At 34.6% G+C, this 25,918-nt stretch overlaps 1 protein-coding gene across 2 annotated transcripts in view; it reads left to right on the top strand.

Moving 5' to 3' along the window:
• WDR41 (WD repeat domain 41) overlaps positions 1–25,918 on the top strand; it is a 72,582-nt gene that overhangs the window by 24,342 nt on the left and 22,322 nt on the right. For both annotated transcript variants that reach the window (XM_004463469.4, XM_071208676.1), the window contains exons 3-6: positions 7,224–7,272; positions 8,396–8,527; positions 13,391–13,453; positions 23,427–23,538. In XM_004463469.4, the coding sequence (XP_004463526.1) occupies positions 7,224–7,272; positions 8,396–8,527; positions 13,391–13,453; positions 23,427–23,538 (356 nt within the window). The remainder of the gene's footprint in view (positions 1–7,223; positions 7,273–8,395; positions 8,528–13,390; positions 13,454–23,426; positions 23,539–25,918) is intronic.

Below are 25,918 nucleotides of genomic sequence, written 5' to 3'. Positions count from 1 at the left end.
TAACTGAAGTAACCTCATCAAAAGGTCCTATTTGCAAGTGTTAATATTCACAGGGATGGATTAAGTTTAAGAACCATGTTTTTCTGTGGTGTGTAGCTCCAAGCCAACACAGGTACTTTCTTTGAGATATTCAAAGGAAAGATGATTGGAGAGAAAACTTTCTGTAAATTGAATTGGGTATGAATGAAAATCCTCAGTGGACTCCTCATTTGAGCATCACTTGATGTTAGACTGTGAGCTCCTTAAGGGCAAGAACCATTTCTTATCCATCTTTATTCTCAGGGTCAAGCATATTTAAAGTTAGTGCTTAATAAATGTTTTGTGAATGAATAAATGAATCATTGACTCACAAATTTATAATTATGGGAGGATAGAAAATTCTAGAAAGTGCTGTAAGCATTCATTAAATCGTACTTCACCTTGTTAAACTTGTTTTTCATCCATTTAATTTTTCTTAGTCACTTAATTGTTGCATAGTCTCAAATAGTATTTTTGAAGACTTGGTTTCAAGTTAAGAGATCTTGAAGGGTATACAGAAGATCTGAAAGGGAATAAAAGGGAACATGAAAAAAAGGAATTTGTGTGTGGCAGGATTCAGAGTTTTTAAGTTTTTCAAATTTCTGTTTTTGTTGTGATAATGTATTAATCATAAAAGGTAAAAGTGAGCTTACATTAATGACATTAATGAATCCATTTCATGAGCCCTTGTAAGACTTAAATGCTCGCTTACTCATTCATTTACTTGATAAGTATTTATTTAGCCCTTAAAACCTGCATGAGATGAGAGATTTGTTAGACTAGAAAGTGCTCTATTGTAAAAATATGGTATTTGCCATATTTCATATGCATAGTCTTCACATTTGATGTACATTTCTAAATAATTATCAGATTTTAAGTTCTTGAGGCAGGGACCACATGCAGTTCATCTTGGCATTCCCCTAACATCCTAACATCTAGGACAGTCCCACAACATACATTTTGTGCTAAACAGTAAATGAGCAATTCTTTCAAAATCTTATCTTTAGGCTTAAGTGATTGAGTTCTATAAATTGAGTACTTTAAAAAAATAGTATATGTAATTTTATGGTCATATAGTCACTAGTCTTTCTTCCTTGGAATAGCTTAAACATAATTGATATTTTAATTGCTCCTGTTTATAATTCATTACTTCTTTTCAGCAATTATACTGTATCTTTCTAAACTGATATTGTACAGCTAGCTTTCAATTGTCCATCTTATTAGGATGGAAAATGATGATTCATGAATAATATCTCAGTTTCTTCTTAGTTATTTTGTGAGAGATGCTAATAAGTGGAAGTGCTATACTGGTTTGCATTTTAAAACCGCATGTTTCTTCTTTAGAGGAGATAGTAATAAATACTGAAATGGAGGGAAAAAAGGACAACAATAAAATATAAGAGAACCGAAAGGCCCAAGTAATCTACCAATTGTGTAATTGACTTCTGAGCAGTGATTTCATACGTTACTCTTGAGCATTGTTTAAATTAACTTTTGTTCACTATTGATTGAATTAAAGTTTGTAGTGAAATGCTCTATGTCTCATTTCTCAACTCTCACTGTGAACTCAAGAGATTCAGACACAATAAAACAATAAAGAGAAGTTAAAAATGAGGGTTAGAAAACAAGTATGTGTTTTAAATTTCTGGACTTCTGAAAGGGAGAAAAGCAATTAAGACTCCCAAGAATCAATAGAAAGTGATATTTTATACCAAAGAAAAACTTAAGATCTTGAGTTCTACCCTCCTCCATCACTGTACAAATAAAAAGAAATCAATAGGACCAAAAATATAAGCTAATAAATATTTCCTTCCAGCAGCTATTTTTGATACTAAAGACATTGTTTAGTATTCTGGTTCAGAATATCTATGTGTTCTCATTTGCTAGGCTGCTGAAAGCAATATACCAGAAGTATGTTGGCTTTTAACAGTGGGAATGTATTAGCTTATAAGCTTACAGTTCTGATGCCATGAAAATGTCCAAATCAAGGCATCATCAAGTTGATACCTTCTTCCTGAAGACTGGCTGCCAACGGATCCTTTACTCTTCTGTCACATCGCAGGGCAAATGGTGGTATTTGCTTGTCTCTCCCTTCTCTTCCTGGTTTCTGTGCTTCCAACTTCTTGCTTCCATGACTTTCTCTTCTTTGTATGGATTTCATTCTCCTATAAAGACTCCAGGAAGAGGATTAAGACACACTCTGGATGAGATAGGTCACATCTTAAGATCCTACTCACCAAAGATCCTACCTACAATGGTTCTTCACCCACAGGAATGGATTAATTTTAAGAACATACTTTTCTGGGTTACATACAGCTTCAAAGCATCACAATATGTAATTAACCATAAGAAATTATATTGTAATTTTGAAATGATTTTCTTTTTAATCTTCAGATCTTTTATATATTACATTTTGAAATATGTTTAAATGTTAGCCATGGTTTAAAAGTAACTATTAATACTTGTCTAGTGTCTAAATAGCTACATAAGAAGTTAAAGGTTCTTTCCATTAAAAAGATATATAGTTTTATATTAAATAATTATGACTAGACTTTTTCATACCACAGTTGAGCAGTTACCCACTTTCTTGATGATCTCTTAGCTCTAGATTTCTTAGCTCTAAAACAAGGAGATGTAATCAAAGGGTTTTGAAATGAAAACTGAATATGAGGGTAGAAATTGTCAGGGCCAGTAAAGGCAATAGGGGACTTTGAAACTGAGCTTGAGAAATTTGAACTTAAAACTCCGTTTGGAGTATTAAAGTGTTACATGACTGAAGTATTAAGATTTTATGGATCTTATATAGGGATTTAAGATCCATTAGAACAGATACTCTCTTGGGAACGAAGTGATTTCTGCATCCTAGTTTATCAGTCACTTCTCCACTTTTCCCCCAGTGATATATGTGTGACCAACCATGTTTCCTTGAATAAAGACATTGCAGGCATGCCTGGATTTTGTGAAACCCACCAACAATCTCGTAGGAAAGTACAAGAAAATTTATAAATGCTGGGGCTGTTAGTAGAGTAGTATTCACTAATAGTTGTTAACTGTAGGGGGCTAGTTATGTGCAGTTAATAGTTTTCTAATAATGCCATCTCTTCCCTATTCAGGAAAGCAAACCTGAGTTCATGTGAATGAAATTGATATTTTGGGGACAAATTTAAATACATTTTAATACATTAAAAATTATTTATAAACTTGTACACTTCATTATTAACAAATTCCTTGACATGCTTGCAAAGTGATTCCTATGAACTACTGTTGGGACACTGCTTGAGAATAGCATTTTCTCGATTTTATTATAATGCAGTCATTATAATGAATATAGGTATATCTCCTTTTATTGTGTTTGTGGTGATCCTGTGTTGAGCAAGTCTTTAGGTGCCATTTTTCCAATAGCACGTGCTCACTTTGTATCTCTGTGTAACATTTTAGTAATTCTCACAATATTTCAAACTTTTCATTATTATTATATCTGTTATGGTGATCTGCGATCGATGATCTTTTTTTAAAATTTTAAAAATTTATTTCTCCCCTCACCCCCCAGTTGTCTGCTCTCTCTGTCCATCCGCTGTGTGTTCTTCTGTGACCACTTCTATCCTTATCAGCGGCACCTGGAGTCTGTGTTTGTTTTTATTGCATTATCTTGTTGTGTCAGCTCTCCGTGTGTGCGGCGCTGTTCTTGGGCAAGCTGCACTTTCTTTCGTGCTGGGCAGCTCTCCTTATAGGGCGCACTCCTTGCGTGTGGGGCTCTCCTATGTGGGGGACACTCCTGCATGGCACGGCACTCCTTGTGCACATCAGCACTGTGCATGGGCCAGCTCCACACGGATCAAGGAGGCCTGGGGTTTGAACCACCAACCTCCCACGTGGTAGGCGGATGCCCTATCCATTGGGCCAAGTCTGCTTCCCTGATCAGTGATCTTTGATGTTACTATTGTAATTGTTTTGGGGTGCCATGAACTGTACCCATGTAAGATGGCCATTCCCTTCTCTTTCTCTCTCTCCTCTGGGCCTCCCTATTTCCTGAGATACAACAATATTGAAATTAGGCCAATTAATAACCCTACAATAGCCTCTAAGTGTTCAAACGAAAGTAGAATCACATGTTTCTCACTTGAAATCAAAAGCTAGACATGATTAAGGTTAGTGAGGAAAGCACATCAAATGCTTTGAGATAGGCCTAAAGCTAAGCCTCTTGAATGAAACAGCCAAGTTGTGAATGGAAAGGAAAAGTTCTTGAAGGAAATTAAAAGTGCTACTCCAGTGAACATACAGGTAGTAAGAAAACAAAGCAGCCTATTGCTGATATGCAGAAAGCTTTAATGGTCTGTATAGATCATCACATCAGCCACAACATTCTCTTAAGCCAAAGCCTAATCCAGAACAAGGCCCTAACTGTCTTTAATTCTTTGAAGACTGGGAGAGATAAAGAGGCTGCAGAAGGAAACAGTGGAACTAACAGAGGTTGGTTCATGAGTTTTAAGGAAAGAAGCTGTCTGCATAACATAAAACTATAAGGTGAAGCAGCAAGTATTGATGTAGACACTGCAGCAAGTTAACCAGAAGGTCTAGTGAAGGTAATTGATGAAAGTGCTACATTATAACAACAGACTTTCAGTGTAGATGAAATAGTCTTATTTTGGAAGAAGATGCCATCTAGGACTTTTCAGAGCTAGAGAGGAGAAGTCAATGCCTGGCTTTAAAGCTTCAAAGGACGGGCTGACTAATTAGAGGCTAAAGTAGCTGATGCCTTATGTTGAAACCAGTGCTCATTTACCATTCTGAAAATCCTAGGACCCTTAAGAATTATGCAAAATCTACTCTGCCTATACTATAAATGGAACAATGAAACCTGGATGATAGCACATCTGTGTACAGCATGGTTTACTGAGTATTTTAAGCCCACTGTTGAGATCTTCTGCTTAGGAAAAAAAGATTCAAAATGTTATTACTCATTGACAATGCACTGGGTCATCTGCGAACTCTGATTGAGATGTACAATGAGGTGAATGCTGTTTTCATGCCTGCAAACACAAAATCCATTTTGCAGCCCGTGGATCAAGAAGTCATTTCAACTTTTAAGTCTTAATGATTTAAAAAATACATTTCATAAGGCTGTTGCTGCCATGGATAATGATTCCTCTGATGGATCTGGGCAAAGTAAATTGAAAACCTTCAGGAAATGATTCACCATTCTAGATGCCATTAAGAATATTTGTGATTCATGGGAGAAGGTCAAAGTATCAATATTAATAGGAGCTTGCTTGGAAAAAGTTGATTCCAACCCTCATAGATGACTTGAGGGGTTCATGACTTCATTGGAGAAAACTGCAGATGTGATGGAACTAGCAAGAGAATGAACATTAGAAGTGGAGCCTGGGGAAACGGATGTGGCTCCATCAGTTGGGCTTCCATCTCCCATATAGGAGGTCCAGGGTTCGATGCCCAGGGCCTCTTTGTGAGGGCAAGTTGGCCCACGTAGAGTGCTGCCCTGCGTGGGAATGCCGCCCAGCGTGGGAAAGCCACCCTACGCAGGAGTGCCGGTCAACATGGAGAGCTGGTGCGACAGGATGATGCAACAAGAGACACAGATAAGAGAAAATAAGAAGATGTAGCGGAACAGGGAGTTGAGGTGGCACAAGAGAGTAATTGCCTCTCTCCCACCATGGAAGGTCCCAGGATCAGTACCTGGAGCTGCCTAATGAGAATACAAGCAGACACAGAAGAACACACAGTGAATGGAGAGACAGTGGGGGGAGGGAGAAAGAAATAAAATAGACCTTAAAAAAAAGTCGAGCCTGAAGATGTGACTGAATCTCTGTAATCTCATGATAAAACTTGAATGGATGAGGAGTTGCTTCTTGTAGATGAACAAAGAAAGTGGTTTCTTGGGATGGAGTCTGCTTCTGGTGAGATATTGTGAACATTGTTGAAGTGACAACAATGGATTTGTATAACCTTAATTGATAAAAGCAGCAGCAGTGTTTGAGAGGATTGACTCCAATTTTGAAAGAAGTTCTACTGTGGATAAAATGCTATCAAACAGCATCATGTACTCCAGAGAAATCTTTCATGAAAGGAAAAGACAGTGTTGCAGACTTCATTGTGTCTTTAAAAATTTCCACAGCCACCCACCCCAATCTTCAGCAAGCACCACCATGATCAGTTGGCACCATCAGTTGGCACCCGTCAACCTCGAGGCAAGACCGTTCATCAGCAAAATGATTATAGCTCACTGAAGGCCCAGATGATGGTTACCATTTTTTAACAATAAAATACTTTTAAATTGAATGTATGTACATTGTTTATTTAGACATAATGCCGTTGCACACTTAATAGACTACAGTATAGCTTAAACATAACTTTTATATGCCCTGGGAAACAAAAAATTCCCATAACTTGCTTTATTACTATGTTTGCTTTATTGTGGTGGTCTGGAACCAAAACCCACATGTTCCCTAGGTATGCCTGTAATCCTAGTCAATGAATTTCTTTTGATTGTGCTTGTGCCACATATATCTTCTCCTCTACAGAATGTAGATTATTGCTTTATATCTATTGTGAATGGGAGGTGAAGATGAACAATAAGCTGTAACTGAGTTCATCATAGCTCTTTTTCCATGTCATTTAACAAATTTTATTTAGCTCTTTTCATTTTAAACATGTTCACTAAAATTAAAACCAAAACAACCTTCCAAGTCAAGAAAACAGCATTTACATGGAAAGACCAAGTATCCAAAATAAGGAAAGGTGACATCTTGGCTTTAAATAATGGAGTTAAAATATCTTTAAAGAGAAAATAATAAATATAATGAATTCATCTAAGGACATGATTCCTCCATTCTATTTTTGGAATATTCTATCAGTGAAGCTGCTTCTCAGCAAGGTTGCATATCACTTTAGTCAGGGGTTTCTTAAAAATCAAAGAATTTTAATGCGAGGAAGGCCTAAAAAGATCATATGGTTATATATCTTGCTCAATTTTACATTATTAGCAGTTTATTCATTGTAACCCTGTCACTGTTTTGTTTACCTGGCCCCGAACCTAGAAAGTAATTCTATAAATGTGTTGATTTAAAGAATTTAAGTTGCATTAATAGCAGTAAGTCAAAAATATTAATAAGGTCTGATAGTTCTTTGTAATCTGAGCAATTAAGTGTCACTTGTGATTTTTTTCTTGACCTTTTCTCTCTAACCAGATTTGCATCTGCTGGTGATGATGGAATTGTAGTTGTGTGGAATGCCCAGGTGTGTATTGATTCTCAGGCAATTGTGTAATCAAGACCTATACTATCCAGGGGTTATATCTGTATGTCTATATCATTATTTGAAACTAATTAATACTTAAAAAGGGTTACTTATGCTGAATCCACTTAAAATGGGGACCAATATTTCATTACAGAGGGAACTTTTTAAAGTTTTTTTTTTCCTTGAGAAACAAAATGCTAAATTATGAAAATAAAAATTTTAATTTTATTGAACAATTACACACTGATTATTAAAATGAATCAAGAACTGATTTTTTGTGGGGGACTTTTCTTTCAAAACTGTATGATAGCGTAATGTAACCATCTTCTCATGTTTGGCTTGAAGTAGCAATGTAATAATAAACTTAGTTTTATAAAAATATTTAAGGCTTCACCAGATTTCCTCAGGGCCTCTTTTCCTGACCTTCTGATGCTTAAATTATTATCTTTCTTACATCCTTGTTTTAGATTATCGTCTGGTCTGACTCTGCTAGGTCCTCATTTGCCAGTGGCTCTGATTATGATTAAATCAGCTCCTTAACATTACATTCATCACTTTCATGAAATCTTGCAACCTTTAAAAGATTTGCATTTTATATTTACATTGTGTTTTCATATGTTTGTGAGAGACAGATGAATCAACACATTGGTGTGACGTAGATAGAGTTGGTGTGGAGACTAACTTCGTGAGTGCTGAATATATTAGTGGAGAAACATTTTTTTATTATGTTGACTTTTATTTCCTTCCACAGTCTCATAACTACCTCTGCACATTTAGCAAATACTTGGATGATGAGGACTCCCTGTTTTTTTCTTAGTTTATATTTAATTTAAACAATTTTTTTCTTAAAACTATATGTAAAGAATATTCATTTACTTTTTAAAAATAAAATTATAGTAAAAATTAATGTCTTATACTAGAAAATAATTAAAGTTGGTTATAGCTGTTCTTTCAGCAGTTATTTTGATTCTATTTGATTGCTTAAAGTTAAATTATAAGTTTTGAATAAATTATTTCAAAAGTATGTATTTTCTGTTTTTGATATGCTGATTCTTAGTGTTGTCATTCAGGTTTACTTGAGTTATGAAATATGAGCCTATTAACATTTTTATTGGTATTTCAGACGGGAGAAAAACTTCGAGAACTCAGTGGACACACTCAAAAGATAACAGCCATTATTACATTGCCTTCCTTGGAATCTTGTGAAGAAAAACATCAACTGATCTTGACCTCCTCTGCTGACAGAACAGTTATTATATCCTTAAATCTGGAAGAAAGTGAAGTAGCTAAATACATTATTAGTCAGTAGATTCTTGGGGCCTTGTTTTAGTCAGCCAAAGGGGTGCTGATGCAAAATACCAGAGATTGGTTGGTTTTCATAAAGGGTATTTATTTGGGGTAGGAGCTTACAGTTACCAAGCCATAAAGCATAAGTTACTTCCCTCACCAAAGTCTATTTTCACATGTTGGAGCAAGGTGGCTGCTGACATCTGTGAGGGTTCAGGCTTCCTGGGTTCCTCTAGGCTCAGCTCCTCTGTTTCCGCCACAAGGTCAACTGTAGACTGAGGCTCTCTAGACTTTGCCTCTCTCCACAAGGCCAGCTGTAGACTATCAGGTGAATGGCTCTGTCTCTCTTCCTGGGGTTTCTGCCTTGTCTAAGGAGCTATCTCTGTTCCTCTGTGTTCTTCTCCTGGCCCAGGTCCTCTCTTCCTGGGCTTGCTTCTCTTTCCTCTGCATGCTGACTTCCTGGGGCTCCAGCTTAAGATTTCAGCATCAAACTCCAACATCAGAATTCCAACATAAGAAACCCTCAGTTCAGTCCTTTGCCTTGCCTTTTATCTGTGAGTCCCCACCCACCAAGGAGTGGGGACTCAGCGCCCCAATGACATGGCCCAATCAAATCCCTAATCCTAACTTAATCATGCCCCAGTACAGACCAGATTATGAGCATAATCCAGTATCTATTTTTGGAATTCATTACCATATCAAACTGCTACAGGCCTGTCTGTACATTTCTGTTTAGCAAAAATATTTTTTCTTCTAGCTATCATAATACATTTCTTAAAAGTATTAGGTATCTGGAGAAGGGTAGATATAAATAGCATGTTAAGGCTTGTTACTGATAGGAAGGAGCCCCATGACTAAAGCTTTCTTTCCAGAGTTACTATTATATAAAATTGTGTAAAATGGAAGGAAATAGGCTTAAAAGTACTTATTTTATCATCTCAATCTGCTTTTCAATTTAGAAAAACAAAGATAAATGATTTGGACTGGAAAAGAACTCATTTTTTTCCCTTTTCATTGTAGAGCTTAAGAGACTTAATGGTCCTAACTCATAAGAACCTTCAGCATCTGAGTCTGGCAGAAAAGTGAACAGAAAACCGTCTGTTTAGTGCTTAATATTCAGTATTTAAAAATACTTTTTAACAAGTGAATTACCTTTCCCCATAATTTCAGGTAAAAATTTAAAATATAACAACAGAAACAAAGTTTTATAAAGTGCTTATATATGCCAGGCATTGTTCTAAGTGTTTTATATGCATTAACCCATTTAATCCTTAAAATATCCTTTTAAGAGGTATTTTTATTTTTTCCATTTACAGATGAGAAAATAGAGGCACAGAGAGGTTAATTTGGAAGAGCAAACAAGCAGTTAGATTGCAGTTGGTGTACTGAACCACTATATAATACTGCCTTCATAACATATCTCCTGTAAACAAATTCATCCCTTTAATATCTACATGACGAATTAAATTTGTGAAATGCATAGCCAATTGCTATGGATTACTGTCTCTTTCATTACTGTCCTTTTCTTTTTAAAGGTTATCAGGGATTAGTTTTCAAAGTCTTTGTCTGAAAATTCTGTTTAAATAGTTTCAAGCATTAGTGAAGTAAGTTTTGAAGTCCAAGAGTAGTGTTTTTAGGGTTTCGTAGAACCAATTTATGACACACTTTAAATGAATTAATCAGCTAAAGTGGTTTTTAGGCAGATTTCCTATAGATGAAAAAAATTCACAAAAAGGTTTGAATGGGGATACACTAATATATTTTGTGGCGATTATAGTATAACACAAACAAGGGCATAAACTTCAACTCAGATGTTTTAAGTCCAGTAGCTTTATTACTCCTGTTCAGTTGCAGCATAGTATTTCATGGACTAAAGCTCTTTTGTTTTTGTTTTATTTAGTATCACTATAATCTCTACCAAATAGAATTTAAAATATGTACTTTTATTTAATATAATTTATATTTAATATAACTTTAAATAAAAATATAAACTATATAAAATAAATATAAATTTATAGTTAACTATATAAATAATATACTTTATTTTTATGAACCCATTTCTAGATGCTATAGAAGTAATATTTACAAGTGATTATTAAAGTTATTGTTATAATACAGAGGTGAATAGCTACTAATAGAGTAATTTCTTTTGCCAAATGCCTTTTCTAGTTAAAAAAATTCAGGCTGCTTAGTTGGCAGTTCCTTTTACCCAGATGATTTCTAAATCTTCCCTTCTTGGGCCATATTTATTAACTAATTTCCTCAATTAAATACTGAAGGTAGAATATAAATTTTTTGTCAAGTAATTGCCTTAAGAGCCCAGGTTACTGAGTATCAAACATTCAGCTTTCAAAAAGGTTAATAAGTGAAAAGGCTGTGAGATAATACTCATATTTTGGTAAATTATGGCAGAAAACATTGTTCAATTGTAAGGAACACTTTTTATGTTCTAGCAGTTTGCTTAGTGTGTTACATATATTATCTTATTTTCACAAAAATCTAAATATTTAAAAAAGTCATCTGCTGGCTTTTGTGGTCTATGCCAAGTGCTATACAATCTTAGAGTAAGGAATGATCTACAAGGGCTGATAAAGTAAGGAAAAGCTATTAGGTATTAGATATAAAGGACCATAATATGCCCATATCCTTTGATTCTGCATATGTCAAAGAACTAATATAGCCTTAAGAACTAAGCAGAAATTTTTAGAAAGTGTTAGTTCCATAAATTTTCATCACAGTAGTATCTCTAATAGGGAAAAATGGGATGCAACATATATGTCTAATAAATTAAGGAATACCCAAACTATGGAGTAGTAGCTAGGCCACAAAAATATTTTTGTAGAATATTTGATACATGAAATGTTCATCCTTTAAAGTGAAAACACAGGATACAAAGTAATCTATGCAGTATGAGTCTAATTTTACAACTACAAATGCACAGATTATCACATTTATTTATAAATACAAAAAAAGAAGCACTAAAGTGATAATGATTTTCTTTCTACAATGAACACTATTATTTTAATCAGAAGACATACATATAAGTGATATTCAAAGAAAAGCAAAATGGACTGAGCTGAGCTTTACTAGGGTTGGAAAAGAGAAGGCACAGGGCAAACAGCGTGAGAAAAGGTGAATGTGAGGGAGTGTTTCAGTTCAATACCCATAGGGCTAAGCCCTAAGAATAAAGAAATGAATAAGACACAACCTGTGTTCCCAAAAAGCTCATTGGAATGAAATAAACCTGTTTGTTGTTTTCATAACTTAATTTGGAAATTTATACAAAAGTACAAAGTATAATTTATCCCTAGGTATTCATATACAGCTTCAGTAGTTATCAGTCACAGTCAATCTTGTTTCTTCTACATTCTCTCCAGTTCCCTGATACCATATCACTTCATCATGAAATGCATGAGAAGAGCACAGTATAGCAGCAAGAAGGCCGACTTGATGTAGGCAGAAAGCTTAACGTTGGGTTTTGGGGGTGGAGTTGGATAGAAAACTGGGGCCACTTGGTGACAGGTCTTTAGTCTTGGAACATTAGCGTTAAGGGGAAGTACACGATACTTCTATGATGAAGTAACATTTAAACTGATACCTGAAGGATGGGCAGAAGTCAGATTGGTGAAGCGAGGAAGGGAAGAACATTCTGTCATAGGGCACAGCTTATGTAAAACATGTGGCAGCAGCTCTTAAAGGAATTGAATGGAGGTTGCTGGTAGTAGAATATACAGTGGTAAAGTGGAGAGAGTGCCTTGAGATGCTGGAAAAGTGAGTTGGGGCCAAAATATGCGGGATTTTGTCTGATATGGGGTTTCGGTCACCTTCCTAAGAGTTGTGGGAAATTCTGGAAGCCTTTTAAGCAGGAAAGTGAAGTGCCTAGGTTTGCATTTTTGAAAGATAGCCCTGCTGAATCTATAGAGATGGAAAGTTGATTAGTGATTGCCTATGGCTTGGAACTGTTAGTAGATATTAGGTTTCTTTTTGGGATAATGAAAATGTTCTAAAATTTCGTTTTGGTGATGTTTGTACAACTCTGTAAATATACTAAGCACCATTAAGTGGGTGAACTTTATGGTATGTAAATATTTCAATAAAGCTTTTAGAATTAAAAAAACTAAAATATAATGGAAAATAACAGAAGGCATTGAACCTGATAAGATTAGTTTATGAAATTAATTTCAGTTTTTAAAGCATGCATACACATGTATATGTATGTATATGTAAATATGTTTTGAGACATGATGTAAAATGTATTTTTTACCGTAGTAAATTATGTAAAACATTTTGAAAATCATTATTCTCCTTAAGCAGGCAATCCTTGGGTATTTCATGAGAGGTCCTCTATTTTAAGTATACTGGTAATAGAAATACACTATTACTGTCTTCATTGGATCAGGACAGCAGTAGTAAATCAAGCTATGCATCTGGCAGAGAACTTTCAGTAAATATTAATGGATGTGATAAATAATTTTTATTGTAAATACGTTATGTTTGATGTTTATCAGATTATGGTAGACAATTTTAGAAAATAAACCTTAAAATTTAAACAGTTGGAATATTTAATGCCTGTCTAGATTTAGTACCTCAGACCATTCTGTTGGTATGTCTAAACAGTTTGATAGTAAAATTTACCTCAAACTTCTTTAAGATTGTAGTGTCCTTTACCAAAGTGATGAGTCACTACATGAGTTAATTTTTGTAGAAATAAATGTTTTATGCTTTATTTAAAGATTTCTAACTAAATGTGTAACTTTTGAGATTTAATTGGTAATTAAAAGAATAAGATTTTAAAATTCTGTGTAGAAATTATTTCTTAACATCAATTCAGGTATGGGATTGTGATACTGGCAGACAAGTTCAGAAAGTATCATCCTTCCAGTCCACTGTAAAGGTAAAAGCTTAAGCAGATAAGAGTTTTTATGGTAGTTGTTTTTTTATATAGTTTTTTTAAGTTTTTCCTCAGAAAAATTGTTCAATAAATTAGATTAAATTAGCTTTGCAGGTTTAAAAAATTATATATGTATTAAGTGTTAGAATTTTTGAATTTGAAATTAGGGCAGAGGGTGAATCCCTATAGCAAGATATGGAAAAAGGTATAGTATACCTGGTATATTTTTAGTAGGTAATTCTAGGAAGAGATATTACTTGCAGAATGATTATAGCTCCCTTAACCCATGCCTTCTCTAAGATCATAAAGAGGAGACATGCCAATTTCTTAGTTCTAAAACTAGACTCTTATATGGCTAATTGGCTGCTACTATTAGGTTCATTCATTTTATAAACATTAATTTGGACTTATTACAAAATTCTGCTGCATGTTAGAGAAACTAACATGGAAAAGACTTGGTCACTTTGATTCCTACTGAAGAAATTATCTTAAATGTTCTCAGGAAGTGGCACCCTTTTTCAATGTCAGTAAGTTTGGGAAAAGATACTAGTAAGATGAGACCATATTTCCTCATTTGCTTTAAACATAGCTGATTTCATATTGTAGCTAATACCGTTGTTTTTTTGTTTTGTTTTGTTTTTTTGAAATGTAAAAACAATCACTGTGTTCCAGTAGTCAGGGCATTTCATTTTTTTTTCATAAAAGCCAGCATCTCTGATAGTCATCTCATGCCACATGCTATTCTAAATATTAATTTAGTATAGTTTTTTTGGAAAAAGTACCATTTGCTATATGCGTGTCATATCTAATTTAACAATGAGCTATCTTTTTTTTTTTTTTTTTTTTAAAGATTTATTTATTTAATTCCCCCCCCTCCCCTGGTTGTCTGTTCTTGGTGTCTATTTGCTGAATCTTGTTTCTTTGTCCGCTTCTGTTGTCGTCAGCGGCATGGGAAGTGTGGGCGGCATCATTCCTGGGCAGGCTGCTCTTTCTTTTCACGCTGGGCGGCTTTCCTCATGGGCGCACTCCTTGCGCGTGGGGCTCCCCCACGCGGGGGACACCCTTGCGTGGCACGGCACTCCTTGCGCGCATCAGCACTGCGCATGGCCAGCTCCACACGGGTGAAGGAGGTCCGGGGTTTGAACCGCGGACCTCCCATATGGTAGACGGACGCCCTAACCACTGGGCCAAAGTCCGTTTCCCACAATGAGCTATCTTTGAAAAAGTCCTTAAGGTACTGACAATTAAAATATCTATTTTAGGTAATCTGAAAAGTGCCCCCTTTTAAATTTCTTTAAAAAGGCTATTGCTATCTAAAAAACTGACTAATGTTGTTAGGTTTCAAATGAAATTACAGGAGTTGAAGGAAGGGGAAAAGAGAAAAAAATTTAGTGTTTTTTGGGGGGAATTAGTTTGATAAACTATTTCTTGAACTGATTAAGAAACTGGTCAATAAAAAGTGTCATATTCCAGTATGGTGAAAGTATTTTTTTAAAAGGAGTTTTACTTTAATGCTAATCATCTAGACAATTATATTTATTTACTCCTGCTATTATCCTCTTTCACATAAAAATTATTAAAAATAGCATTGCACTTCAACTTTAGTTCAGACTTAAAATTCAGTGGCTTTTGAACAGGTAGTTTATTAAAGAAATTCAACTAACTAATAAATGTAAGAAATCCTATTATTTATTTTTCAAATTGGTAAAAGTTTTTATAAGGTTTGATATTAGCAAGGAGATGGCGAAATTGGCATTTGTATTGCTGTTGAGAATATAAATTGGTTTGATTGTCCTAGAAGTCAGTTTGGCATTGTGTATGAGTCTTTTAAAAAAATGATTATATGCATTGATGTAGTGTTTTTCCATCTACAAAACTCTTTTAAGGAAAAATTAGAAACTTGGGCAGAGATTTATGAACAAATATATATTACAAATATACTTTTGTAAATGGATATTTGGCAGTATACTAAATGTCTTACAGGGAAATAGTTACATTGTGGTAGATACGTGTGCTAAAAATGGTATTTTAGAATAATATTTAGTTTGGAAAATGCTAATGATAAAACATTAAGTAACAAAAAACAATGTTATCTTCAACAACATACTAACAAAGCAAATCCAATATATCAAAAGGATTGTATTCTGTGACCAAGTGAGATTTCTCCCAAGAATGCAAGTTTGATTTAACATTTGAAAAATCAATCTAGGCGGCAGAGTTGGCCCAGTGGTTAGGGTATCTGTCTGCCACATGGGAGGTCCGCGGTTCAAACCCCCGGCTGCCTTGACCCGTGTGGAGCTGGCCCATGTGCAGTGCTGATACGCGCAAGGAGTGCCGTGCCACGCAGGGGTGTCCCCCACGTAAGGCAGCCCCATGTGCAAGGAGTGCGCCCCATAAGGAGAGCCCCCTAGCGCGAAAGAAAGTGCAGCCTGCCCAGGAATGGCGCTGCAGACACGGAGAGCTGACACAACAAGATGACGCAACAAAAAGAAATACAGGTTCCCGTGCCACTGACAACAACAGAAGCGGACAAAGAAGACACAGCAAAATAGACACAGAGAACAGACAACCAGGGTGAGGGGGGAAGGGGAGATAGATGAATGAATGAATGAATGAATGAATGAATGAATGAATAAATAAATAAATAAATAAATAGAAAGAAAGATCAATCTAATATACCACATTAATAGAATAAAGAATAAAATAATGTGTTTATTTGTATAGATGCAGAAAAAAGCATTTGACAAACTCCAAAACACTTTCATGGTAAAAACACTCAACAAACTAGGAATAGATGATAACTTCCTCAGCCTAATATGTGCATCCATGAAAAATCCACAGCTAATATCATACTTATTGTTGAAAGACTTATGAATATTTTCTCCTTAAGATAAGGAATAAGACAGATTTTTTTTCTCAGCTCTTCAATTCATATTTGTCCAGAGGCTTTAACTAGGCATTTAGGCAAGAAAAAGAAATAAAAGGCATCCAAGTTGGAATAGAAGAAGTAAAACTATGTCTGTTCTCAGATGACATGATCTTATTTGTGGGAAATACTAAATCTGCAGCAAAACTATTAAACTTTTAAATGAATTTAGCAAGGTTTCATGATACAAGATGAAGGTACAAAAATCAATTGTTTTACTGTACACTAACAATAAACACTCCAAAACTGAAATTAAGAAAAAAGTTCCATGTATAGTAGCATCCAAAAGAATAAAATACTTAGAAATAAATTTTTTAAAATGCTAAGCAACATTTTAAATGTAAATTGATTCCAATGAATTGTAGTTAAGTCGCTAAAATGGAAAATTTTATGTTACATATGGCACCACAATAAAAAAAAAATCAGTGTTAACTGTTGTATACTGAAAGCTATAAACCATTGTTGAGCAAAAGTAAAATCCAAATAAATGGAAAGCTGTCCCATATTCATGGACCAGAAGATTTAATGTTAAAATTCTAATACTACCCAAATTTTTCTATAGATTGAACTCAGTCCCTATCAAAATCCTACCTGGCTTCTTTATAGAAATTGACCAGCTGATCCTAAAACTCATATGGAAATGCAAGGGACCCAGAATAGTCAAAACAATCTTGTAAAAGAAGAACAGTTAGTAGACTCACACTTTCCAATTTCAAAACTTAATACAAATCTGCAATAATCAAGACTGTGGTCCTGGCATAAGAAGAGATGTATAGACCAATAAAAGAATTGAGAGTCCAGAAATGAACCCTCACATTTTCAGTCAATTGGTTTAACATGGCTACCAAAACCAATCAGTGGAGGGAAGAATGGTCTTTTCAACAAATAGTAATTGGAAAACTGGCTTTCCACATAGCAAAAGAATTAACTCAAAATGGATAAAGATCTGAATGTAAGAGCTGAAATGATAAAACTTTTAGAAGAGAACTTGGAGGTAAATCTTCATGATTTGGTTAGGTATATTAATTAATAAGACACCAAAAGTACAGAAAATCTTAGTGTTGTATAGGTCAATGTTTTTAAATATTTTCTATTCTAGTTTTATATATATATATTTCTATTTATATATATATATTCTAGTTATATATATATATAATTCCCCTTTTAAAAAATTTTCACATTTGTAATTCAGTGCTGTTAATAATGTTCACGATATTGTACTATCATCACCACCATTCATTACCAAGCCTTTAAAAATCAACCCATATAGAAATTCTGTACAATATAAGCTTTAACTCCTCATTCCCTAACCCCTACCCAGTCCTCTTGTAATGTATTCTAGATTTTCTGACTTTGTGAGTTTGCTTATACTAATTATTTCATATCATTGAGGTCGTACAATATTTGTCCTATTTCAATCAACATGATATCTTCGAGATTCATCCTCATTGTTGCATGTATCAGAACTTCATCCCTTTTTACGGCTGAATATTATTCCATTGTATGCATATACCACACTATCCATTCATTGGTTGACAGACATTTGGGTGGCTTCCATTTTTTTTGACAATTGTGAACAAAGCTGCAATGAACATTGGTATAACTGTTCAAGATCCTGCTTTCGATTTTTTAGGTATATATCTAGAAGTGGGATTGCCAGCTCATATGGTAATTTTATACTTTCTTAGGAACTGCCAAACAGTTTTCTGTAGTGGCTATATCATTTTACACTGCCATCAGCAATGAATCAATGTTCCTATTTCTTTGCATCCTTTCCGACACTTGTTATTTTATGTTTTGGTTTTTTTTTTTAATAGTATCCATCCTAGTGGGTGTGAAATGGCATTTCATTGTGGATTTGATTTGCATTTCCCTGGTGTCTAGTGATGTTGAGCATCTTTTCATGTGCTATTTGGCCATTTGTGTATCTTCTTTGGAGAAGTGTCTTTTTAAACCTTTTACCCATTTTTTAAAAGAATGTCTTTTAGTTGTTGGGTTGTAGGATTTTTAAATATACTCTGGATATTAAGCCCTTATCAGATATGTGGTTTACAAATATTTTCTCTCATTGTGTAGGTTGTTATTTTACTTTTATAATAGACACTTCTGAGGCACAAAATGCGTAAATTTTGGTGAGATCCCATTTATCCATTTTTTCTTTTGTTGCTTGTGTTTTGGGTGTAAATAAAGCCTGAGAAACCATTTCCTAACGCAAGATCTTGAAGGTGATTTCCTATGTTTTCATCTAGGAGTTTTCAATTATTTTTATTTTATTTAGGAGGTACTGGGGATACATGGGAAGCAGGCACTCAACCACTGAGCCCCATCTAGGAGTTTTTTTAGTTCTTGTTCTGATATTACATCTATGATCTGTTTTGAGTTGAGCTTTGCATACTGTGTGAGGGAGGTAGGGGTCTACCTTCATTCTTTTCCTTATGGACATCCAGTTTTTTCCACACCATTTGTTGAAGAGACTCTTCATTCTCCATTGATTGGACTTAGTACTCTTGTTGAAAACCAGTTAGCCACTAATGTGAGAGTTAATTTCTGAGCTCTCGGTTCAGTCTGTATGTCTGACCTTGTGCCAGTACCATGCTGTTCTGATTACTGTGTAATAAGTTTTAAGATTAGGAAATGTGAGTCAGCCAACTTTGTTCTTTTTTGAGATGTCTTTGGTTATTTGGGGCCCCTTACTGTTCCATATAAATTTGATGATGGACATTTCTATTTCTGCAAAGAAGCATATTAGAATATTAATTGGGATTGTGTTGCTTCTGTAATTTGCTTTGGGTAGAATTGACATCTTAATATTTAGTCTTCTAATCCATGAACACAGAATGTCTTTCCATTTATTTAGGTCGTCTTTGATCTCCTTTTGCAATGTCTTGTAGTTTTCTGTGTACAGATTCTTTACATCTTTGGTTAGATTTTTCCCCCAAATAATTGATTCTTTTAGTGGCTATTGTAAATGGAGTTTTGTTCTTGATTTCAAATGATGTTGTTTGTTCATTATATTCAAATATTCACTATTTTCTTTTTTTAAAAAAGGTAAATTATGCAAATGTCACATAAAAAATAGGGAATTCCCATGTACCCTGCTCTTCACACCACCCACGTTTTCCCATATTAACAACATCCTTCATTAGTGACATACACAAAATGAACACATTTTGGAGCATTGCCACTAGGTGTGGATTAAAGGTTACCTTGTAGTTTACACTCTCTCCCACCTAATTCTGTAGGTTATGGAAAGATTTTAATGGCCTATATCTGCTATTGCAGTGTCATTCAGGACAATTCCCAAGTCCCAAAAAATGCCCCTATATTACACCTTTTTTCCCTCTCTCTGCTTCTTAAGAGTGTTCATTACTAGTGTATAAAAACACTGCTGATGTTTTGGTTGTTGATCTTGTACTACACTACTTTGCTAAATTCATTTGTTAATTCCAATAGCTTTATTGTGGATTTTTCTGGATTTTCTGTATATGTCATCTGCAAATAGGGAACGTTTTATTTCTTCTGTTGTAATTCGGATGCCTTTTTTTTTTTTCTGTTGTCTAATTGTTTGAGCTAGAGTTTACAGTACAGTGTTAAATAGCAGTGGTGACCACTGACATCCTTATCTTGTTCCTGACCTTACAGAGAAAGCTTTCAATCTTTCACTATTGAGTATGATGTTAGTTGTGGGATTTCCTAGATGCTCCATTTAATATTGAAGAAATTTCTTGCTATTCTTAGTTTTCTAAGTGTTTTTATAAAAAAAGGGGGTACTAGATTTTGTCAAATGACTGTTTTATCAGTGGAAATGATCACATATTTTTTTTCCCTTTGTTCTTTTAATGTAGTGTATTACGTATCTTGGTTTTCTTATATTGAGCCACCCTTTCATAACTGGGATGAATCCCATCTGATCATGGTATATAATTTTTGTTTGCGTGTGTAATTCTTTTAATGTGCTCTTTGATGTGATTTGCTAGTATTTTGTTAAGGATTTTGCATCTATATTCATAAGATATATTGGGCTGTAGTTTTCCAGTGGTATCTTTATGTGGCTTTGGAATGAGAGTGGTGTTGCCTTCATAGAATGAGTTAGGGAGTGTTCACTCTTCTTCAGTTTTTTGGAAGACTTTGGTAGGACAGGTGTTAATTCTTCTTGGAATGTTTGGTAAAATTCCCTTGTGAAGCCATCTGGTTCTGGGCTTTTCTTTGTTCCCTGGTTTTTGAATACTGAGTCAATCTCTTTACTAGCTGTTGGTTTGTTGATATCTTCCTATTTCTTCTTGAGTCAGTGTAGGTAGTTTTTGTGTTTCTAGGAGTTTGTCCATTTCATCTAGATAATCTAATTTGTTGGTGACAGTTGTTTATTGCGTCCTCTTTTAGTCCTTTTTATTTCTGTGGGGTGTATAGTAACGTCCCCCTTTTCATTTCTGTTTTTTGTTATTTGTGGTCTCTCTGTTTTTTTCTGTCAGTCTAGCTCAAGGATGGTCAATTTTTTTTTCAAGGAGCCAACTTTTGGTTTTTTGATTTTCTCTATTTTGTTTTTTAATTCTCTATTTCATTTGTCTCTGCTCTAGCCTTTGTTATTTCCTTCAGTCTACTCGCTTTGGGTTTAGTTCTTTTTTAGATCCTCTATATTTTGAGGTAAAGTCTCTGATTTAAATCTTTTTTTTTTAACCTAAACATTTACAGCTGTAAGTGTCCCTTTCAGCACTGCCTTTGTTGTGTCCTTTAGCTTTTGGATGTTAGGGTTTTATTTTCATCTGCTTGAGGATATTTCCTAATTTCCCTTATTATTTCTTCTTTGACCCACAGGTTAAGAGTACATTTTTAATTTGCACATCTTTGTGAATTTTCCATTTCTCCCTTTATTGATTTATATCTTTATTCCATTGTGGTCATAGAATATACATTGTATGATTTCAATATTTTTTAATTTATGAGACTTGTTTTGTGACCTAAGATATGGTCTATCCTGGAGAATGATCCAGATGTACTTGAAAAGTTTGTGACTTCTGCTCCTGTTGGGTGAAGTGTTCTATATATGTCTTTTAGGTCTAGCTGGTTTAAGAGTATTGTTCAAGTCTTGTATTTCCTTGTTGATGTCCTGCCTGGGTGTTCTATAAGTTATTGAAAATGGTGTATTGAAATCGTCTAGTGTTAATATAGAATCTTCCATTTCTCCCTTTAAATCTGTAAATATTTGCTCTCTAGAACTGTACAATCTTTTTTTTTAATTGACCCCCTTAACAGTACATTGTGCCCGTCTTTGTCCCTCATAACAATCTTTGACTTAAAGTCTATTTTATCTGGTATTATAGCCCCTCTCCCCCCAGCTCTCTTTCTTTTGGTTACCACTTATGTGGTATATATTTTTTCCATCCTTTTACTTTCAGTCTTCTAATGTCTTTGAATTCAGGTGAGTTTCTTGTACACGGTATATAGTTGGGTCATGCTTTTTAATCCACTTTTCCAATCTCTGACTTTTACTAGGTAGTTTAATCCATTTACATTTAAAAAAACTATTGGTAGTGTAGGACTTTCTTTTGCCATTTTACCCTATTGTGTTTGTAAGTCTTATACCTTTTTGAGCCTCTGTTTTACTAATGCCTTCCATATTATTTGGCTTTTTTGTATTGTACCATTTTGACACCCTTCTCATTTCTTTTTGAATGTATTTTTTTCACATGTTTTCTCTTTGGTTACCATGGTGTTAAAGTTTAACTTCCTAAATCTGTAGTAATCATATTTTCTTTGATACCAGTTTATCTTTAGTAACATACACATACATTGTTCCTATGCCCTTCTGTCCCCTACCTTTTTATTGTGCTTGTTGCAAACTGTATTTCTCTGCATTGTATGTTCACAACCCTCCCTTTATCATACTCTTAATACATTTGCATTTTAGCATCCATATGAAGGAATAAATGGAATTACTTACCAAACAATATGTTATCAGAGTACTCCCGATTGTAATTACTCTTAAAGTTACCTTTACTGCGGTCTTTATTGCTTTATGCTGCTTTGATCCACTGTTTAGTTTTCTTTCCTTTCAGCCTGGTGAACTTCCTTTGGCATTGCTTATTGGGCAGGTCTGTTTATGATGAACTCTTTCAGCTTTTGTTTATCTAGGAATTTCCTATCTCTTCCTCATCTTTGAAAGAAAGTCTCACAGATAAACAATTCTTAGTTCCCATTTCTTTTCTTTCAGTATGTCAGCCCACTGTCTTTTGCTTCCATTGTTTGGACTGTTTTTATTCCATGCATTTAAAAAGCACTCCTACTCTCAATCCAAGTAAAACTATCAGAACGCTTTTCTTTTCTTTTTTATTCATCTTTCTTGCTTTTGCTCTTCTTCTCACTCCAAGTTAATGTACGGGGAGAACACCAGTGAAGGTGTGACCTTAAAGTTCTGTTAAAGTAAAGGGCTTTGCAGTACTTCGGGAACACTCACTTTCTGAATTTACCAAATGTTTAGAATTGTTGAGATGAATCAGGGGATAGTAATTTGAAAGATATGTAAAATAATACTAAGGGCATATTTTTTAATTTTAAAAGGAAATTAAGTATTGCAATTACTAAATATTGAGTAAAAAATTATCATAAAATGTAATGGCTTAAAGCAAAAAACATTTATTATCTCACAATATTTGCAGCCTGAAGTCTGAGAGCAGCTTAGCTGAGTGGTTTTGGCTCAGGTCTCTTATGAGGTTGCTCTCTGAAGGCTGAACTCAGCCTGAAGGATAAGCTTGCTAGAGCACTCATTTACATACTTGATAAATTAGTGCTGGTGGTGGTTTAGAAGCCTCACTTCCTTCCGAGGTGGACCATAGGACTGCTTGAGTGTCTTCATCCTAGAGTGAATGATCCAAGAAAGATCAAGGAAGAAGCCACAATGTCTTTTATGATCTAGTCTTGAGAGTAACACAGCATCCTTTTTACTACATTTTATTTGTTAGAAACTAGTTACTTAGTAGACTATTTTGAAATTTTAAAAATATTTTAAATGAGCTGAATTCCTAAACTAATAAACATTTCATTTCAATTTTGCAGTGTTTAACTCTTCTTCAGAGACTAGATGTTTGGCTTTCTGGTGGAAATGACCTGTGTGTTTGGAACAGAGAATTAGATCTCCTGTGTAAGACTAGTCACCTTTCTGATACAGGTAAAAAAACAAATCTAGGTAATTGGAAGCCATAATTGACTGACTCTGAAATACACAGTGGGCCTTCAAAGAGACTTTCCATTAATACAGTGGTCAATATAGGGGATTTTTCTTTTTTGGTTCTGAAGATAACAGCCAAATTTTTTCAATTCAGGTTAAGGTTTATATGAAATATATTTCAATCCTTAATTTGAGGAAAGACCCCTTTCCTTTGTACTTCCTATTCCTTTCTCACAGAATTTCTCAAAAGTAGAAAAACCTTTCATATATGCTCTTGGTCCATGTTCCTAAACTGAGTTTAATGAGCATGTAGATACCTGTAAGCAGACCGGTATAACTTTACAGTAGCATTTTCCTCTTTCATTGACTTTGAATAGATCCTGAGTATGACTTTGTTTTAAAAATTGATTTTGGGGAAGTGGACATGGCCCAGTGGATAGGGCATACGTCTACCACATGGGAGGTCCACGGTTCAAACCCCGGGCCTCTTTGACCCGTGTGGAGCTGCCCATGCGCAGTGCTGATGCGTGCAAGGAGTGCCGTGCCATGTAGAGGTGTCCCCCGCGTAGGGGAGCCCCACGCGCAAGGAGTACACCCCATAAGGAGAGCCGCCCAGCGCAAAAGAAAGTGCAGCCTGCCCAGGAATGGCACCGCACACATGGAGAGCTGACACAACAAGATGACGCAACAAAAAGAAACACAGAGTCCCGTGCCACTGACAACAACAGAAGCAGACAAAGAAGAACACGCAGCAAATGGACACAGAGCAGACAATGGGGTGGGGTTGGGGGGTGAAGGGGAGAGAAATTTTAAAAAAATAAATAAATAATTGATTTTGCTAAGGACTTCATATATGTGCAACAAACTATTTTCTCAGAATTCTGTTGGCATACTGTTTTGGCTTAAAAAAAAAACAACAGTTTGACTTAAGTGATACCAAGGATCTTAAAAATAAAATTAAAATCTATTTTCAGAGTAAAAATATTTAAAAATAGATAAGTACATTTAAATGCGTTATCTTCAAGTCATGTGATATATTTTTGTTTCTAAAAGTATTCAAAAGAGTCCATGAACAATCTAGAAAGAATATTATGCATATTATTGACATTTTAAAGGTAGTAGGAGTCCTGTGAATTGAATTTCACGGTTGGAACTAGATTATCTTCATATAGATATTATAAATATCAGAAAAATGATGAGGTGTCTTAGCATAAATAAATCCATACTTTGCTAGGATATACAGTTTAATCTCATTTCAACATTTCATTACTAATCTTGTTTAAATCTACAGCATAGTTCTCTGTTTACTATTACTATGAGTTATATCTCTTTATCTACATGTACATTTTCGTGTTTCTCATACTAGCCTGTAGTATCTGTGAATTTTATTCCATGAATTGTTAATAGCAATGTTGTAAAATATAGAAACAAGGGCTAAAAAGAATCTTTTATATTTTAATGTATATAACTGCTTATTACTGCAGTCTCCAATTCTTTTGTGAGTTATCTTTGAGTATTACACATTAAATAATCACAGTATTGCCCCTATATACTTGAATGTCTTCAGAGATAACAGAATTTGTGAGGACAATTATTGGAAACCTTCAAAAAGGCCATAGTGAGTTTTTGTGATTTGGGTTTTTCAAATTATAGGATGCCAATTATTTGGCAATGCATTAGACTTCTAACTCATGATATTCCTTTCATAAACTCTGCTTGATCTTTGGACTAGCAGGGTTTTAAGGGGCATTTATTCTATATTTGGAAATACCAGTGTTATATATATTCACACACACACATTTATCATGATGCAGTGGACAGAAGTCAGAACATTCACGCCCTTTCTAGCAATATGTTCTGTGATTCTGAGTATTAAGTTGCTAATTCTGAAACATTGGTTTCCCAGCATTTTCACTTCACAAATAATTTAATAAATTTTTTTACAAGCTATTTTCTCTATTTAGAATTCTCTTCTTAATTATCCCCCATCGTCTCCTATCTCTTCCATCTCCTTGACTTCTACCCGTATCCATCCACCCTTTCTTCCTTCCTACCACCACTTAGTCCTCCTTGTACATGGGCAAATACTTACAAAACATACTCTTAAAACAAGCCAATGTGGAGAAGAATTTTGACAGGAAATACTCCCCAAGTCACAGCAGTGCTGGTTTTTTGATATATGGGAAGTATAAACAAATGAGTAGATTTTTTTTTCCAAATTGCATATTTTATAAATAAATTACATGTAGATCATAATGGAAAAATTAACTTCAGTAAATATTTTTCGCTAACACATGTGGTGGTTCTGAATCTTATATATTCTTTAATTTTTGTAACATCTTACAAGAAGTTATGGTTACTCTAAAATCATCTAATGATT

The sequence above is a fragment of the Dasypus novemcinctus genome, chromosome 2 (assembly GCF_030445035.2).
Source record: "Dasypus novemcinctus isolate mDasNov1 chromosome 2, mDasNov1.1.hap2, whole genome shotgun sequence".
NCBI lineage: Eukaryota > Metazoa > Chordata > Mammalia > Cingulata > Dasypodidae > Dasypus > Dasypus novemcinctus.
This window is presented reverse-complemented; position numbering and strand designations above follow the sequence as displayed.